This window comes from Hippocampus bargibanti, linkage group LG07, assembly GCF_051943395.1.
Source record: "Hippocampus bargibanti isolate YZ-2025 linkage group LG07, ASM5194339v1, whole genome shotgun sequence".
NCBI classification, from domain to species: domain Eukaryota; kingdom Metazoa; phylum Chordata; class Actinopteri; order Syngnathiformes; family Syngnathidae; genus Hippocampus; species Hippocampus bargibanti.
Genome location: NC_142740.1, coordinates 4,550,191 through 4,565,000, shown reverse-complemented (window position 1 = coordinate 4,565,000; position 14,810 = coordinate 4,550,191). Strand labels below are relative to the sequence as shown.

Sequence of the window (14,810 nt, the reverse complement as noted above, 5' to 3'; positions counted from 1 at the left end):
AATAAATACATAAATAAATAAATATGCTGATACATAAATACATATGCTGGTAAATAAATAAATACATTCATAAATACATTCATAAATGAATAAATACATACATTAATAAATATGCTGGTAAATAAATACATACATAAATAAATGAAGAAAAAAATAAATGCATAGGCGCATAAATAAAAAGGGAAATAAATACATAGACAAAGAAAGAATTTCTGAATAAACAAATACACAAACACATGAATACAAAAAAAATGAATGAATGAAATAATGATTGAATGAATGAATATGCTGGCGAATATATGAATAAATGAATAAATAAATAACAAATATACAGGCATAAATAAATAGGTAAATAAAAAAATTAATAAACCAATAAATTAATACACAAACATGTGAATACATGAATTAAGAAATGTATAAATGAATAACTAAATAACTAAATAAATAAATAGATAAATAAATAAATTAATAAAAATTCCGGGAAATAAATACATGATAAAATGCATAAATAAATAGGTAAATAAATAGATAAATACCCAAATAAATGAATTAATGAATAAAGGAATCCACGAATAAATTAACAAATGAATGCATGAATGCATTATTATTATTATTATTATTATTATTATTATTAGTATTATTAGTAGTAGTAGTAGTAGTAGTAGTAGTAGTAGTCGTAGTAGAGTAGTAGTTGTTATTGTTATAGTTATTATTGTTATTGTTATTGTTTTGTCTTTGTTATTGTTATTATTTTTTGTTATTTATTATTATTATTATTATTATTATTATTATTATAAAGTGAAATGATGCCCCCTTTGTGGAAGAGAAAAAAATATTGCCAGAGGCCATGGCCAGCGCTTTATCGGCACATTCGAGAATGGCGCTCTACGTCATATTTTTAATTCCCGAATCAATTCATGAATGGCAGTGAATGAGTTAAAGTACCATATTATTGAGTAAAATTGATCGCATTAAAAAAAACAAACACAAAAACTAATTCATCAAATGAAGTGCCATGCCAAATTTGATCCCTACCGCATGCTTTTAACACATTTAAATTGATTAAGAACACCCTATTCAAAGTCCGCTATCTTAATGCTAACTTGTAGCATGCAATTTCCCACCAAAAATCTCTAACTGCAATTAGCATTGATGTCAAACAAGTTGTAAGTCGTCATTGATTAAAAATGCCCTATTCAAAGTCCGCTAGCTTAATGCTAATGTGTAGCATGAAATTTCCCGCCAAAAAGTCTCTAACTGAGTGAAGAAAATAACACATATGTCTGTGGAGGTTTGAGAGGATGCGGGATGTGTCTATTTCCTGGTTGGTTGTACAAGTCAGTTCATATCTCACATTGGCAATCGAAACAACGATTGAAGTTTGAATGGATCACTTTGTACAGTCTTCCATTGACTCCCACGTTCCCCGGTTCTGTTTTTCAAAAATATTTATGCTTTTTTGGGGGGGAAAGACATCCCGGAATAAATCACGTTGAACGTTCGTTAGCATAGATAAGAGTGACTATGATTCAATTCCCATTTTGACAACAAGGCCCGCCGTTTAAAAAAGTATGAATCCCTTCGACACACAGCGAACCATTTTAGGCGGCCATTAGCCGTCCGAGTTTAGCTTGGCCTTGGCACTGGTCGCTCTTCTGCGCTTGAATTATGGTTGGCACGTCAAGGCCGCTGAAGCCGAGAGGTTTACGCCGCTGGGAGGTTTTTTTCTCCTCTACAGCGGGATAACTTCACAATGGAGCTTTTCACGCTCTCTCACTGAAGCTTCTTATGTAAAAAAAAATGCTTTAATTTCCGTGTGAAACTTGAACTTATGTTTTGTCAACTTTGGCTTTGAGACGTGCATGTTCGGTCATTGAAAAATTGTTTCATCGTGGCTTAAATAGGGGTGTAAATTGAAGGAATACAGTACAGTGAGACCTCAATTTACGAACTTAATTGGTTCCCAGACAGAGTGTGTAAGGCGAAAAGTGTGTATCTCAAAAACAAAATTCCCATAGGTAACCATTAAAATGGGAATAATCCGTTCCCGGGTTTTCATAAAATATAGTGTTTAACTAAATAAGTCTTAAAACTACACACAACATACCTTATTCTATGTATAATACATGTGTTATTGTATTGTAATGAAAGAAATACACTGCATTGTATCATAAAATCACTTTATTTGCATTTGTGATGGTCATTAATGGCTTGCTTGATGGAATGGCGTTGGAGGTCGAAGGTCAAAGGGAATTGCTGTTTGGAAATAGAGGCACATTACATGAGGACTGTAATTAAAGAAACAAACTGTGCTGTCAAATAAAGTTTTATTTACCTTTTTGATGGTTGTTGATGGCTTATGGAAGGAGAGTCACCTTCCATAAGGACTGTTGATAAGTTAACCTCTGGTGCTGTTCGGTCGTGTGCTTCCGCCGAAGATCATTCCGCCAGCCGTGGTGGGTGTGTATTATGAAAATAGTGCTTATTATAAGGTTTCATTTTCAGAGATTTGAAGTTTGTAAAACGAAAAGTTTGTAAGATAAGGTGTTTGTAAGTTGAGGTCTCACTGTATATTAGTTCAGTGGTTCTTAACCTGGGTTTGTGAAATTCCATGTTCATCTGTCGAGCTAGCTATCAAGCTACACAGGTATTTGAACACCGACAATACACTGTCTGTAAGATAAGAATCTGTTTTAAATTAGCTATCAAGCTAGTTGTGTTACGTTAATACTAACTCCTTATTATCTAATTTACAACAGGTTCTTTTATTACAGACAGTATCTGTAATAAAAGAACCTGTTGGAAATTAGCTAGCTAGCTACTGTAGCTAGCAAGCTAACTCGCTAACTACAGTAGCTCTCTTTCTATTCAGCTAGCTGGCTAATCCCTTACATCACAGGTGTCAAAGTTGAGGCCGGGGGGCCTTGTTCTTCCAGGTTGAGTGAACGCTGACGCGTGTGGTTGCCGCTGCTCACCCGCAGAAACAATATCCTGTGACTGTAACGTGTCCTTGAGAGTTTTGAAAGGTGCTTATAAATGAAATGTATTATTATTATTATTATCTGGCCCGCCACATCATTTTATTCGACCCGCAAAAGCAAATCAAATTTGTGAAATCCCATGTTCATCTATTGAGCTAGCTAGCAATCAAGCATGCTATCAAGCTAGCTAGCAATTGAGAATGCTAACTCGCTAGCTATCTCGCTTTCTATACAGCTAGCTGGCTAATCCCTTACATCACAGGTGTCAAAGTCGAGGCCAGGGGGCCTTATCTGGCCCGCCATATCATTTTATTCGGCCTGCGAAAGCAAATCAAACTTATGAAATTCCATGATCATCTATCGAGCTAGCTATTAAGGTAGCTAGCAATCAAGCAAGCTATCAAGCTAGCTCGCGATCGAGCACGCTAACTTGCTAGCTAGCTCTCTTTCTATTCAGTTAGCTGGCTAATTCCTTACATCACAGGTGTCAAAGTTGAGGCCCGGGGGCCTTATTGGGCCGCCACATCATTTTAGTCGGCCCGCGAAAGCAAATCAAACTTGTGAAATTGCATGCTGATCTATCAAGCTAGCTAGCAATCAAGCAAGCTATCAAGCTAGCTAGCGATCGAGCAAGCTAACTCACTAGCTACAGTAGCTTTCTATTCTTCTCGCTGGTTAATCCATAATGTCACAGGTGTCAAAGTCGAGGCCCTGGGGTCTTATCTGGCCCGCCATATCATTTTATTCGGCCCACGAAAGCAAAAAGCATAATGTAACCCGCGCCAAAAAAATGAGTATGACACCCTTGCAATAGGTAAATGTGTGACTCGAAAACTTTGAGTTAAATAGTCAAAAAAATGACGGATTTCTGCATACGGGGCAGAAAATACCAAATGTCCTGATGGTTAATGAGTTGTGTGAACTCTGTAAATTCTTTAACGTCCTGGACGCTTCCCGTCCGTGTGTCCTACCCGCTGCTCTAGTCATGTGTTTGGCTTCGCAAAAGAAAACACCCTCCATCCGAATCCGACAGGAAATACTCCCACATCTGGTACTGGTTCGGAGCATCAACATGCTCATTACTGGGGGAGTTTCAATACATGGACCCCAGTCACCTTACCTCGAAGCCCCCGGTGTTGCTCTTCCCGCATCCCTACGTGTCTTCACGGCGCTTTCTGTAAATAATCCCAAAGCAGCTCGGCTTGGCGCGTATTAGTCACCCTCTTATTAGCCCACCTCGGCATCGTGTTGACTCACTTGTGCGCCCCCCTTTTGTCTATTTTTACTGTTACCACACGCCGCCGTTCCCATCAGGATGCACTACCCCATTTTGTTTATTGTCACGGCATCAAACATTGCAGATAATGTATCCATCACGGCGATAACAGCGTCTTGTCGCTTCCCTCCTTAGGCCGCGTGACCCCCGAGCAGCTGTGCTCCTATGCGCGGCCGTTCCGAAGCGACGCGGGGGCGCTGGAGACTCACTGCGGGGTTCTCCAGCTGGGCCTGGCTACGGCGCAGACTCTCCGACACCCTTTGTTACCCCGCTGGGACGCATGCTTGGCCTTTGAGAGGCTGCTGCTGCAGGTCAGTTCATGCTCGCGCCGGGACAATAAAACCATACAGTGGACTGTATTTTTCATCGGCGGGGATACATGCCAAATTTGGTCCCTACCGCATGCTTTTAACACACTTAAACTGATTAAGAACACCCTATTCAAAGTCCGCTATCTTAATGCTAATTTGTAGCATGCAATTTCCCACCAAAAATCTCTAACTGAAATTAGCATCGATGTCAAACAAGTTGTAAGTCGTCATTGATTAAAAATGCCCTATTCAAAGTCCGCTAGCTTAATGCTAATGTGTAGCATGAAATTTCCCGCCAAAAATCTCTTAACTGAAATTAGTGTAGATGTTAAACGAGTTGTAAATCATCATTGATTAAAAATACCTTATTCAAAGTCTGCTAGCTTAATGCTAACGTATAGCATGAAATTTCCCGCCAAAAAGTCTCTAACTGAAATGAGCATAGATTTTAAACCAGTTGTAAATCGTCATTGATTAAAAACGCCCTATTCAAAGTCCGCTAGCTTAATGCTAATGTGTAGCATGAAATTTCCCGCCAAAAATCTCTTAACTGAAATTAGTGTAGATGTTAAACGAGTTGTAAATCATCATTGATTAAAAATACCTTATTCAAAGTCTGCTAGCTTAATGCTAACGTATAGCATGAAATTTCCCGCCAAAAAGTCTCTAACTGAAATGAGCATAGATTTTAAACCAGTTGTAAATTGTCATTGATTAAAAACGCCCTATTCAAAGTCCGCTAGCTTAATGCTAATGTGTAGCATGAAATTTCCTGCCAAAAATCTCTAACTGAAATTAGCATAGATGTTAAACGAGTTGTAAATTGTCATTGATTAAAAACGCCCTATTCAAAGTCCGCTAGCTTAATGCTAACATGTAGCATGCACTTTCCCCCCAAAAATCTTGAACTAAAATTAGCATAGATTTTAAACCAGTTGTAAATTGTCATTGATTAAAAACGCCCTATTCAAAGTCCGCTAGCTTAATGCTAATGTGTAGCATGAAATTTCCTGCCAAAAATCTCTAACTGAAATTAGCATAGATGTTAAACGAGTTGTAAATTGTTATTGATTAAAAACGCCCTATTCAAAGTCCGCTAGCTTAATGCTAACATGTAGCATGCACTTTCCCCCCAAAAATCTTGAACTAAAATTAGCATAGATGTTACAAAGGACCTCTAAGGTAGCAAAAACTACCAAGAAATATATGTTTCAGCCAAACCTTATTATTTCTCCTCACCTAAAGTCCACCATTTTTAAGTTAGCATAAATGTCAAATCATCAAAGACAGGCTAACTGGAATTAGCATCCTTCAGACATTATCGTTATGTTTACTTCGAAAAACCAGCTGGCTACATTAAAACACATCAGCAACATAAAAATGTTCAACCAAACTAGATATTTTCATCTCGCAAAGTTGATGTAGCTTCATGCTAACATACAATGTAACACACAAAGCCGCAACACATTGAAAATGAAACATTGTGTGTTTAAACCCAGAAATGTACAACCAAACCACTTTCAATTTTGAATTTTCTGGCTCAACGACTTGAGAACCGCTTCAAACCAGCACAAAATTGGAATTAACTTTAGCAATTACCCATTTGCACATTTTTCTTGAGTCAATATTATATTTGCCTGGGACCGCGCAGGTAAGTGGGTGTCTGTGGTTTTGTTAGCCGTTGGCTAACATGTTTTAAAATGACTGAGTGGGTGGGAAAAGTGGGGGCAAAAAAATGCAGATTCCTCTCTCGGTCAACAAGTTTGTTTGGAGGGAAAATATTCACATCCAGTAAATGCTGCTACAAGGGAAAACTGTCCAATGATGTTTAGAAGCGGACTTGACGTGAACGGAACGGAAATAATAATACTAATAATAGTAATAATAATAGTAATAATAATAATAATAATAATAATAATAATAATACATTTCATTTATAAGTGCCTTTCAAAACTCTCAAGGTCACTTTACAGTCACAGGATAAGTTTTTCTGCGGGTGAGCAGCGGTAGACACACGTGCCCGCGTTCACTCAACCCGGAATAGCTCAAATAGATAAAAAGCTTGCTAGGTAGCTAATAGAGTGCTAAGATCTAGCTAACTCGCTAGTTAATAGATAGATAGGTCGGTAGGTAGCTAGGTAGATAGCTAGGTAGCTAGCTACATAGGTAGCTAGGTAGATGGGCAAATGGCTAGGTAGATGGGCAAATGGCTAGGTAGATGGGCAAATGGCTATCTAGATGGACAAATGGCTAGCTCGATGGGCAAATGGCTAGCTCGATGGGCAAATGGCTAGCTCGATGGGCAAATGGCTATCTAGATGGACAAATGGCTAGCTCGATGGGCAAATGGCTAGCTCGATGGGTAAATGGCGAGCTCGATGGGCAAATGGCTAGCTCGATGGGTAAATGGCTAGCTCGATGGGCAAATGGCTAGTTTGATGGGCAAATGGCTAGCTCGATGGGCAAATGGCTAGCTCGATGGGTAAATGGCTAGCTCGATGGGCAAATGGCTAGTTCGATGGGCAAATGGCTAGCTCGATGGGCAAATGGCTAGCTCGATGGGTAAATGGCTAGCTCGATGGGTAAATGGCTAGCTCGATGGGCAAATGGCTAGCTCGATGGGCAAATGGCTAGCTCGATGGGCAAATGGCTATCTAGATGGCAAATGGCTAGCTCGATGGGCAAATGGCTAGTTCGATGGGCAAATGGCTAGCTCGATGGGCAAATGGCTAGCTCGATGGGCAAACGGCTCGCTATATGGGCAAATAGCTATCTAGATGGGCAAAAGGCTAGCTAGATGGGCAAAAGGCTAGCTCGATGGGCAAATGGCTAGCTCGATGGGCAAATGGCTAGCTCGATGGGTAAAAGGCTAGCTAGATGGGCAAAAGGCTAGCTCGATGGGCAAATGGCTAGCTCGATGGTCAAATAGCTAACGAGATGGTCAAATGGCTAGCTAGATAAATTAAAAGAAGTGAAGAGAGGAAACTTTTCACACATGCACCATTGTTACTTCAGAGCATGCTGGGAAAAAATATATACATTGTACCCACTTAACTGCGGGAAATTGAAAATAATATTATATTAAGGCGCTAAAGTAGAGGCTGGGTTTACACACTACTTCTTCTACAAGGGCAAATGGAGTCAATTGCTGCTGACAGTAGTTGAGAGACCAGTTATGGCTCAATATTACTCATCAAAATTTCCCGCTAGCCAGCTACGAGCGATTTTATTAAAACGAGGAGGACGACTCCGTGGGCTTAAAGTTCCAGCGTTCATTTAATTCCGAGGGGCTCCATTTTGATCCTCTCTCCCATAGCTGACCGCCTGCAATACCTGAGTTTCAACTTAAAGGCGCCACGCTAGAACATTTGATCCCGTTAGCCGCCGTTCATTCTTTGCCAATCCAATCTCACGATGCGAGAAGTTGATCTTGGCTTCCTTTTGATTGAGGCATTACAGGTAATGAGTTGTGTGCGCCGTGGTTTTGACTGGGCGGCGGAGGCGGATTAATCGCGTGACAACATTCCTTTCAGACCGCCGCGGCGGTCGACGTGTTTGCTATTCGGACGACCGTCGCCTTCTGCATAGCGTGGGGTTGTTTCGCAAAACCCGCCACAGCTGTGGTCTGCTGAAGGCGAAGGGGCCATTGAGTTAGGAAACAAAAAAGTGATGTCGGTTGTCCTTTAAAGAAATAAAGTGTACCGTATAATAAAGCCGTTTTATTAACGTTTATGATGGTCGTTGAAGGCTTGATGGAATGGAGTGGCCGGTTTCATCAGCCTTAAACACTTGTTGAAGAATGTAACCTTCTTCTTTCGCCATCTTGAGGAAATGATCCCTTGTAGTGCGTTCTTTCTCTGTGATAATCTTATCTAGTTCCTCATCAATTGTGTTGTGTTTGACAAAGTAAGAAAGTAGAAAGTACAAATACAGTAAAGTCTCGTTATATCGATATCGGATATATCGATAGTCCCGGTTATATCGATACTATTTCTATGCACGCACGGAGAAAATTACATGCAAACAGGGTCGGATATATCGATAGTCCCGGTTATATCGATATTTTTTCGAACTCCCTTGAATATCGATATAACGAGACTTTACTGTATTCACCTTGAAATCTAAGGAGTAAAAGCAAATGGTCATCAGAAAAAGAAATATTCAAGTAAAATTATATAGTGTCAACACGTGTCTGCGCTCTATGGGTGGCTGGTTGCGGTAGCGCGTGTTTAGCTTGGTGCGCTTCGGAACGTTGATGGAAAGCTCGGTTTCGCGTGCCCTGCGCTGTGTCGGGAAAGGAAGAAAGAAGGCGTCTGTTGAGTTTCGTTCCACTGTGCCTTCGTCTCATGGCAGTCCACCAGAGGAGGCCGTCGGTACGAGGTGGCCTGCTCGAAGAGCTGTGGCCTTGAACCGGTGGGTCATAAATCCAGAATAAACACTCACATGAAGACGCCACTCTGGAATCAGTGTTTATGACCTGACGGCAGAAAGGCCCACCAAGGTGCCAATGGCTTAACCCTTTCGTGGACGGCTTATCATGTGATCAGGTTAAGGGTTATCATTACTGGCGCTTGAAAGGGCTAGAATGAGCCCGGATGGCCAATGTTCAAAACGAAACAGTTCGTAAAGACCACTTGTAATAATAATTAAAAAAAGTTAAACACAGTGATACCTCGGTTTACGAACCCCTTGGCTTACGAAGTTTTCGGTTTACGAACGTTTCATTTATGAAAATTTTACCTTTGCATACAAACTTTTTTCGTACACGGGGCTACCTCAATGAGTGATGTGTCGTTCGCGAACGAGCCCGTTCTTCTAACAACAAAATGGCAGCCAACTGTTTTTGTCCTCTATTTCCCGCCCCCAGTCTTCGGTTAAAGCCATGTGATTCGTCAAGAACGCAGCGGTGAGGGGAGGTGGTTTAAACATTAAAAAGAAAGGCAGAGAGAGATTGACAACCTGGATAGAAAACAGTGAAATTAGGGCTCGTTTCAACTTTGGTAGTTCAAAGGCAAAGTGTAGACTGCAAGGTAAAAATTCCCATCAATCAGGCTCCACAAATAACCCGAACAAGCCATCTGTACACTTTATGCTAAAAGCTATCAATCCAGCTAAACAGAACACAATTGATGAGGAACAAGGTAAAATTATCGCAGAGAAAGCACCGACAAGGGATTATTCCTCAAGATGGTGAAAGAAGCCTACGTTCCTCATCAAGTGTTTAATGCTGATGAAACCGGCCACTCCATTCCATCAAGCCATCAACAACCATCACAAAGGTAAATAAAATGACTTTATTATACTGTACTGTTTATTTCTTTAATTAGAATACCAGAGCACATTTATTATACATAAAATAAGGTATATTTTGTGTAGTTTTAAGGCTTATTCTGTAAAAAAAATTATGTTTTATGAGGACCTGGGAACGGATTTTTCTCATTTTAATGGTTTCCTATGGGAAATTATTTTTTGGGATACACACTTTTCACCGTACACACTGTCTGGGAACCAATTGAGTTCATCAGCTAAGGCACAGGTGTCAAAGTCAAGGCCCGCGGGCCAAATCCGGCCCGCCACATCATTTTTTTCGGCCCGCGAAAGCAAATCAAACTTGTTAAATTCCATGATGATTGCTAAAATCTGAGCCAAAATTTCATATTTTTGGATGTCAACCACAATAAAAGTCATTATTCTTGACTTCAGATTTGAAAACGAGTTATTCATTAATTTGCTGTGTGCTCTATATGTAATATTTGAAGGGATTTAAACATTCCCCAAATTCATAACGGCCCTCGAGAGGAAACAATGTGGCCCGCGGCAAAAAATGACTTTGACACCCCTGAGCTAAGGTATCACTGTATTTCTTGAAGACAAATTTGATAGAGTGCTGTGTCAAATCTAGAAGGCATTTCCCATATTTTTGCTTGACAAAAATCAAGAGAGTGCTTTTGCCATTTCTGGTGCGTGTCGTGCATGTCGTCGAACGCTCCACTCACGACAGGCGTGCGGCAGAGACGAACTCACCTCTCACCCCGCGACCGCTTGCCTCACTCTTCTGGGATTAAACAGAGTGTGAGGGGGGGGGGGGGGGGGGGTAAATGCCTCTGCAAACATTCAAGAGTTTTGAGCGGTCACTGTGCTGCACAGATGCAAAGAACGCAACAAGGCCCCCATGTCGCCTCGTCTCCCTTGGGGTTGCGCTAACCGCCCGCCTGGCTCTTATCGGCTTGTCTTGTGTTTGACATGAAATGTTGTGTATATACAAGCCAAAACTGAGCACGAGAAAACAGCCTCTGTGACTGCAGTGTTATCTTTGGGGTGTGTTTACGCAAAAAAAGGACCAAGAATCCTTTTTTCAATCCATTTCCAGGCACAGGGCTGCTGAATACGTCATTCACAAATGTGGCTATCTATTAGCTATTTATTAGCTATCAATTAGTTAGCTATTAGCTGTCTAGCTGGCTAGCTGTAAGTTGTCTATCTGTTGGCTACCTGGCTGTCTATTAGCTATTTAGTAGCTATCCATTAGCTAGCTAGCTTTCTATCTATTTGAGTAACTTCCGGGTTGAGTGAACGCTGGCCCGTGTGGCTGCCGCTGCTCGCCCACAGACAAACTGATCCTGTTACTGTAAAGTGACCTTGAGAGTTTTTAAAGGCGCTTAAAAATTAAATGTATTATTTATATTATTTTCAAATATGTCATTTTGAACTCATTCGCTGCCATTCAACAGCAAAACCCTTCACTAAATCGCCATGGTGGGGTGAGGTTCAATTTGGATCGTTCCTACAACCGACATCTTAGGCAACATAGGCTTAGTTATGCTGATGAGGTGATACCAGATCAAATGGGGCAATCAGGCCGGTCGTACACCCATACTAGGCAGGACAATAGAAGTAATCAGTGAGGACAATAGAAGTAAACAGTGTAGCCGCAGGGAGTAGTTCTCTGCTCCCCCCAACCTTAGTTCGCTGCCGAAGCCTCTTGGATAATAAACTTCCGACACCTTTAAAAGAAGTACAGTGAGACCTCAACTTACGAACTTAATTGGTTCCCAGAGAGAGTGTGTAAGGCGAAAAGTGTGTATCTCAAAAAACATTTTCCCATAGGAAACTATTAAAATGGAAATAATCCGTTCCCGGGTTTCCATAAAATATAATTTTCAACTTTTACACTGCATTGTATCATAAAGTCACTTTATTTACATTTGTGATGGTCATATATGGCTTGATGGAATGGCGTTGGAGGTCGAAGGTCAAAGGGAATTGCTGTTTAGAAAGAGAGGCGCATTACATGAGGACTGTAATGGAAGGAGAGTCACCTTCCATAAGGTCTTGGTAACTTAACCTCTGGTGCTGTTCGGTCGTGTGCTTCCGCCGAAGATCACTCCGCCAGCCGTGGTGGGTGTGTATTATGAAAATAGTGCTTATTATAAGGTTTAATTTTCATAAATTTGACGTTTGTAAGACGAAAAGTTTGTAAGTTGAGGTGTTTGTAAGTTGAGGTCTCACTATACAGATGACGGCTGAAGAAACCTTCTCATCCGGCTCAACGAGGGAAGATGTAAAACAAAATTAGCCCAGGACAAATACAAGAAACGTGTTTGACAGTCTCGTGCTAACCACTCGACCACCGCCATTTGTCATGTTTTATTTATCCTCTTTGAAGAGCGACTCATACCGCAGCGGTTTACGAAGGAGCTTAGAGCGCCGTGTGAAATATATATCTCTCCATAATATACTGCCCCCTTTATTTTTTGAACCACAAACATGGAACCACGACGAAGCGTTTTAGCAACGTGTCAATTTATGCCTCTGCGGAACGGTCAGACCCTTCACCTTTATCCTTTGCCCCCCCACCCCGTTTCTCCTGCATGCACGTTGACCTGTAAAAGTCTCCACTCGCATCCATCCAGCAGCCATCTTGACTGACAATAAAGCAGTGTCACTGACTACCCTGTTATTTCAGGATTTACGAGGTCGCGCCTATCCCCCACCCCAAAAAAACGCTTTGCGTCCGCTCAAAATGAAGCATCTGGATCGCATAATTCCGACGGGTGACGCCGGAAAATGTTGATATTGGTCCAAAGTTGACTTTCGTCTGATCTGAATGGAATGCCACAAGACGAGACACGGTAGGGGGTTGGGGTGGGTCGGGGAGGTTTGGGGTTGAAGTCTGGAAATGTCCTTTCTTCCTTAGGGTTCAGAGTCCGTCCCCCTTAGCCCAGACATTCTCTGGTCTTCGCCATCTTGGTATCATCACCCCCCTCCCCTGAATGCCCCCCTTCCATCCCCCGTGGAAGATGGAGACTGCAAGGCATTGGGACAAAAGTGTGTAAATGACTGCAGGGCCCCGAGTTGTCCAGCGTTGACCTCCTCCTGTCGTCCTACTGTTTTAACAGGCTTAAAACCAGGACTGACTGTCCCCCTTACTCCGCCTCCGTCCCTCCACTTTTCTTACATCTTGTTTTTATACCCTTGTTAAGCCCCCCCCCACCCCCCCAGGCAATGCCGTCCTGCTATGAAAAAGCCCAAAAGGTTCAAACCATGTCAATGACTTTGCTGTCTTGTCCTATTGTGGCCTCGATGAGCTCTTTCTAATCATTTATTTCATTGAAGATTTAAGGGCTGTGGTTAACTGGCGACCAGTCATTAACTCATTCACGACCATTCCCCAAATTTATTCGGGAATTGAGAATATGACGCAGAGCGCCATTCCCGAACTTATTCGGGTTTTGTTTTTTTCTTGCTCGGGTGTTGATAAAGCGCTGGCCATGGCCTCTGGCAATGTTTTTTTCTTTTCCACAAGAGGGTAAGATTTCCTTTTTTTCATGTTAGCGCTTTGTTACAGCTCTATATAAACCAATATGCATGTCTTGCATTGTATTTTGAACAGCCACCCTCATTTCAAAGTCATATACCTCCAGACCCATATAATTTAGGAATTAACTTTTTGCTGATGAAACAAGACTTTCTGAGGTTTCTAACGCTGTATTGAATGTTTATGTAGACCTAAAAGTCAATATAATAATAATAATAATAATACATTTCATTTATAAGCGTCTTTCAAAACTCTCAATGTCACTTTACAAGCACAGGATCAGTTTTTCTGTGGTTGAGCAGCGGCAGCCACCCGCGCCAGCCTCCACTCAACCCGGAAGTAACTCAAATAGAAACCTAGCTAGCTAATAGATAGCTATCTAGCTAATCGATAGCTATCTAGCTAGCTATACTGTATGGCTAATAGATAGCTAGATAGTCAGATAGCTAGCTGTATAGTAACTCAAATAGATAGAAAGCTATCGAGCTAATAAATAGCTAATAATAATAATAATAATGATAATAATAATCATCATCATAATCATAATAATATATTGTATTTATAAGCGCCTTTCTGAACTCTCAAGGTCACATATAATAATGATAATACATTTCAGTTGTAAGCGCCTTTCAAAACTCTCAAGGACACTTGACAGTCACAGGATATTTTTTTCTGCGGGTGACCAGTGGCAGCCACACGCGCGAGCGTTCACTCAACCCGGAAGTAACAAAGTTAAAAAAAATAATAATCATCATAATAACAAATAATATGTGACGTTGATGGACAAAATCAGATTCAGCACATTTCTATCTTGTAATTTGTAAAAGTAAGAAGTTACTCTGCAGTTACTCAAGTAATTATTTGGGGGAAGGACTACTTACACTTGAATATTATTCCAAAGTACTAGTACAGTACTTGAGTACAATTTATGGCTACTCTACCCATCTCTGTCACCAAAATGGTCTCATTCCTCATCCGCAACCTCGCCACCTCTCGGAACTAGTGACAGTGACAATGACAAAAACCCTGGCGCTGGAGTGGACACATTTTTGCATATCTGGCAATGAATGAGTTAATTTTATTAATGTTTTTCCTCACCCAAAAAAAAAAATCATCATTTAGAGCAAATACTGTATTTTCCGGTGTATAGGGCGCACCCAAAAGCCTTCATTTTCTGAAAAAGGAACGTTTTTTTTTTCACCAAAAAAAGGTTAAATATGCGCCACGCAGCATCCCCATAGACATTTTTTATCACAAACCGAACACAAATAAAAGCTGTAAAAAGTGAAATAATCACTTGTTTAATTTCACACTCTGCAAGCACTGCGCAGAATTAATTGTCTACCAGTCATTAAAATGACAATTTCTTATAATGTCTCCCATTAAAATGTGTACAAGTCTTTCTCGTATCATTTTGCGTGTCG

The 14,810-nt window shown here is 40.8% G+C and overlaps 1 protein-coding gene across 1 annotated transcript in view; it reads left to right on the top strand.

The window, feature by feature from the left end:
* The window catches only part of scfd2 (sec1 family domain containing 2), a 118,451-nt gene that overhangs the window by 19,804 nt on the left and 83,837 nt on the right, over positions 1-14,810 (top strand). The window contains exon 5 of the mRNA XM_089000695.1: positions 4,393-4,568. Within this exon, the coding sequence (XP_088856821.1) occupies positions 4,393-4,568 (176 nt within the window). The remainder of the gene's footprint in view (positions 1-4,392; positions 4,569-14,810) is intronic.